Source organism: Opisthorchis viverrini (assembly GCF_000715545.1).
Source record: "Opisthorchis viverrini unplaced genomic scaffold opera_v5_63, whole genome shotgun sequence".
Lineage (NCBI taxonomy): Eukaryota > Metazoa > Platyhelminthes > Trematoda > Opisthorchiida > Opisthorchiidae > Opisthorchis > Opisthorchis viverrini.
The window spans coordinates 1,305,930-1,311,157 of record NW_008751719.1 but is presented as its reverse complement, the minus strand read 5'-3'; the positions used below and the strand labels follow the sequence as shown (position 1 = coordinate 1,311,157).

The window sequence follows — 5,228 nt, the reverse complement described above, 5'->3', positions numbered from 1 at the left end:
CCACGTTGTCAAGCGATTTCCGCTGTTCCGGAAATTCGTACTGCAAAGGAACAGCCTGTGATCGGCACACATCTGAAGTAACCGGTCTCCGTTGTCCGTGCGTCTAGTGTCCAAACCAAGACGACCACCCAATCGGGTCTCAGCAGCGCTTAGTCTACCTACCTGGGCGTTCATATCACCAGCAACCACAACGATATCTGAGCTTTTAGCCTGCTGTAGAAGGGCACCTAGAGCATCAGAGCTACAGTTAGTTGGGGCGTAAGCAGAAACAATAAACAAGGTGCGATGAACTTCACTTCCTCTAGATTCTCTCACCGATGTTGCCAAACGAACCGCACAGAGGCGACTGTCAACGGGTATCCAATCAATCAGAGACGCTTCCGCCCGTTCGCTCAATACAATACCCACCCCAGCATATCCAGCTGCAGCGGCCTCTACATCACCAGAGGTGCGCAGTCGGAACCTGGAAGAGAGCGAGGGGGCAGTCAGTTCGATTACGGTACTTGCGTCCTGCGTCCTTGTTTCTGACAGACAACATACATCAATACAGAGGGAATCCAGCTTACGCGCAAGAGCCACCTGTTGACCTGCTTGCTTCAGTGTGCGGACATGGAAACATCTGACCTTTTGTCTTGTAGTGATAAAGCATTCGAGCTATTTTAAGCATCAGAGATTTGTTGCAGAGTGCACGATGCCAATGAAGACATTGAAACATCTGACCTTTTGTCTTGTAGTGATAAAGCATTCGAGCTATTTTAAGCATCAGAGATTTGTTGCAGAGTGCACGAATGCCAATGAACGCACTGGCAATTGTCCAGGTATCCCTTCTGAGAAGCTTCCTGTCAGAGGCGAGTGCTTATGAACATTCAGTTGGTCAGGTCACCTTGCACCCCATGACTTAACTTAATGTCGACCTCAGACTGATCATCCGCAGCACTCACTAGATTACCAGCCGCGCGGCAGCGAGAATAAACGTACAGGAGTTAATTCGAGCCACACGATGAATGTTCAACAAACAAGTCCATTATGGAATGTTTGGTGGGAAGTGCGATTTAACTTGCTATCGGGAATTCCCTCTATGAAGATGGAAGCTCCTAACGCAACTGAGTTCCCTGGTCGTTTCCTTCCTTTTTGTTACCTGATTTCCCTTAGTATGCTCCAAGCAGCGCATTCTTGGACGAAAATGATACATCGGAGTAGGTTCGCCGGTATCCTAAGTAAATTAGTAAGCCATCGCAGCGCACTCTTTTCTGTCTACCACTCGACGTATCCTAGCAGTGTTGATGCATTTCCTCCCAGAAGTGATGATTAGACATCCAAGGAATTTCAGTCTTCTGTTCACAGTGGCCATATTCATGACCCGTACACCACAGAGCTGTACAATTAACGTTGACAGGAAGCTGGTGTCGCATGAAAGCCGATGTCCCAAGGAAAAAATTGAGCAACCGGTTCAAAAATATAAACTACGGCTATAGAAGCGTTGTGGAGTAGTCAAAATCACAGAGCGCACATCAGTGTTCAACACCGATGCTTCGCTGCAACTTCAATTTCTTTGAATTATTTACTGTTAAAAGAATACAAGTTTATCGGGAAGGGACTTAGTGCCAGCCTAACACCATCATTCCGAGATGTTCCTAGACGCTCATTCAGACAATGGGTTGAATATAACAAAAATACCGTTGACACCGACTAGCAGCAATATATTGTAGGGTTCCCAGACAAACACAGGGAGGATCACAGTCTGGAAGGCTATTCAAAGCTAGTCGAACTCTTATAATCGATTTCATAGACTTGCCAGGTCAAAGCTTGACCAACTATCTGCTTGCGTCAGTGAGTTGGGCCCAAGAGATGATTCTGCATGTGTGATACATGACCGTACGACCTCAGACTCTCTGACCGAAGCCAGTGCTGTGCACCCACTCATTTTCTAATTTTCTCGTGGTGGACCAATTGGCACCGAGGGCCTGAAGAAGTCTCAGTTCCGCTGCCTGCAGAGGCCACGTGCAGCCCGTACTCCAGTCTGATTTGCCTGTCACCTGAGATTCAGAGACACACCGCTTTGCGTATCTTAAACTGCGAACGTTAACCCAGCCTTGGAGATTCGTGCAATGACTTCATCACACTGCAGGTGGGGCTGGAAGAATTTCCGAGAAAAACGGCCCATCCTCAGACTGTAAGTGACGTGAAACTGCACGTCCAGGAACGCGACCTTAGACTTTGTGAAGCCCATGTCGTAAGACACGTATAACTCCACGTCCTGATTCAAAAAACGATGCTGTCTGAAAACTTGAGATCGACAAGTTTTTCGCCAGTGACTAGTTTGATACCAGGTTATTAAAGACCTATAGTTCATCTCATAGTCTCACAGAACACCAAATTAAATGTACTCAAGAGAGTGGGCATCTTTGTCGGGCACAATATTTTGCACAAAGCTTATTGAGAGATCTCTGCATACCGTCGCACGAATACGCCTGGATAGTAAGAACTTGTCATACCGACAGGCGCCCGGTGAACAAAAGTTAAATCGAATAGACCGGTCAACAGAGTCAGACGCACCTTGAAAATCCAGAGATACCAAACCACTGAGTCGCCAATATTTGTGTGGTTGTTCTAGCACCTGACAATATCAACGCAACCCCTACTGGCCAAAACCCCGCTGTTCTCCAGCCAACGCTTTGCGTTGCGCCAACTGCGCTGAACAAATGTCGACGCCATCATCCGCTATTAGAAAGGAAACAAGCAGAACCACAGAGATAATTGAAATTCCGTCAACGACTGCTATGGTTCTGTTGTAGTACCTATGCACACTTGAGTATTCGCTACAGTGGCCCAGCCATCTTATCAAGCGGGCTTCTGATAGTTGTATCCTATTCCCACGAAATGATCGAAGGCTATAAGCCAGTCAAAAGTATTACTTACGTAAAAATGTATTCGGTTATATACAAATGCAATGGATATCGAACTATTTTTCCGTTTTCGACTTCTTTGGAGCTCTGTGTAAAGAGTTTCAATGAAAGAAAATGTCCGTGTGCAACTGTACCTGTACTGTGCTGTGACCATGGCATGTCCCCTCTCAAATGGTTCTAGTGTGACTTGTTCTCGGGGGGTAAACTGCAGTTTCCGTAATGTATCAACTTCTTTGGCGAACACGACTTCAGGAGCAGCGACAGAATCTATACATGACGCCTTGATAGAAATAACTGCATGACCAGCATTTTTCAAGTAATACTCAGCATTAACTCCTACAATACGAGATTGATCCGGTTGAGCGACATCTGCGAAAATGCAGTCCACCATTCCTGAAGGTTCGTCAGCTTTCAAAGAGAACTTACCGACAAGCATCCTATACTTGTGTGGGTGCCGGGCATCCTCAATGATAGGTACTATGTTAGTTCTGTGTTTCGCTACGTTCAGTAAGTCGCGTCCAGAACGGTGCGAAAACTCTACAGCATACACCACTCCATCGGGTCCTACAATATCAGATACATGAGAAACAGTAGTCCCGCTGGCAGCCCCCAGATACAGCACACGGGATCCGGGCTTCATGTGAATCTGGTCCAACCCATTAACAATACCAGCAGCAAGTTTTGAACGGAACGGATTCCAAACGCGATACTCAACTTTTTCACCACCGTCGTTTTCCACGCTAATCCGCTTTTCACCATATACAGATTCCCCCACGACTGCGTTGAGTGTGACAAGGCAATCTTCCTTCCCTTTAGCCAGAAATATCCCCTCATGTCTGTGTGGTTCGATAATAACCCGCCGACCACCGCGAAAACCACCACGGCCTCTACCACCAGGTGTACCACGGCCACCTCTATTTGCGAAGTCCCCACGGCCACCACGCCCACCGAAACCTCCTCTACCGCCGCGAAATCCACCTCGATCGCTGAATCGTCCTCGATTCTCACCACCAAAACCACCACGACCTCCGTCTCCGCCTGAGCTTTGTCTTCCCTCGCCACCGAAGCTATGCCGGAATCCACCACGGCCACCACGACCTCGATCGCCACCGCGACCTCCTCTGGAGTCTCCGCGGCCTTCTTGAAGAAAAATTTTTCTCTAAACTCTAAAATTCAAGCCTACCTGGTTTCGTCATCTAAAGACGAGCAGCAGAACGAAAAAGGCGTGCAGAATTTAGAAATCCGCGCGCCCAAAATTCAGTCCAATTCTGATGGACTCATGGTTGATACACAGGATCGAGAATTTCGCCCAAGCGTCCCTGGTCTGGTTTGTCCTTATCGTTCAACGGCTTCCGTTCACCTGAAAGGTACAAGAGAGGAGCGTAAAAATTTTTCTCTAAACTCTAAAATTCAAGCCTACCTGGTTTCGTCATCTAAAGACGAGCAGCAGAACGAAAAAGGCGTGCAGAATTTAGAAATCCGCGCGCCCAAAATTCAGTCCAATTCTGATGGACTCATGGTTGATACACAGGATCGAGAATTTCGCCCAAGCGTCCCTGGTCTGGTTTGTCCTTATCGTTCAACGGCTTCCGTTCACCTGAAAGGTACAAGCGAAAGAGGAGCGTAGCACCGCTCTTTATGCCCTCAGCGCTCTGTAGTAAGCTTTGCAACGCAAGGACCCGTAAAAAACATCCGAAACCACTTCGAACTGGATTTAAGACGAGGCCTGAAGAGCTGTGGGAGAAGGGCTATTCCGAACCAAAATGGACGAAATTATTTTCTAACAAAAGCGTGCTGGATGAACTTGGAATTCTTATTACCATGTCCTCGCAATGTATTACTTGTATCAACGGTGAGAACCTGTTGGCCGAACCTTGTTCAAGCGAGGCCTGAGCTTTAGCTGCTCCCGGGGGCGACAATAGTCTAAAGGCATGAGCTCAAGGCCTCCGAGATGTGCTTCGTCATCAACTGACTGGAGAGCAGCTCTTTGGACACACTGAATGAGGGTTGAGTTCTGGCGTATTCTGGATGCCGTCTGGAGTGGGAACTAATGAGTAACCAAAATTTGGACAACCGCTTCCTCCCTATCCAAAGAAAGGTTTCTTCCGTAGAGCGATTGACGAAATATCAGATGGCGATATGTGATGAACATGACTGATGCTCTATTCATTGCTCTATTCATTATTCTCTTGTTTTAATATTCCATATGCTGTACATATTCGCCAATTCGAATATATACGTGCTGGTTGCCACTCTTCGCTGAATTCTGGATTTCTAGTTCGTCGGGTTGTACCGATATACGTACGAAACTTAATTACCACA

General features: G+C 47.2%; 1 protein-coding gene across 1 annotated transcript; it reads right to left on the bottom strand.

Moving 5' to 3' along the window:
• Nucleotides 1-2,919: 2,919 nt before the first annotated feature.
• T265_13403 (hypothetical protein) lies at nt 2,920-4,388 on the bottom strand (the record flags this gene model as incomplete). Its single annotated transcript, XM_009168711.1, has 2 exons — nt 2,920-4,043; nt 4,327-4,388. Coding segments are annotated over 2 exons (1,137 nt in total), but the record flags the coding sequence as incomplete, so codon positions are not given.
• Between the last annotated feature and the right edge of the window lie 840 nt (nt 4,389-5,228).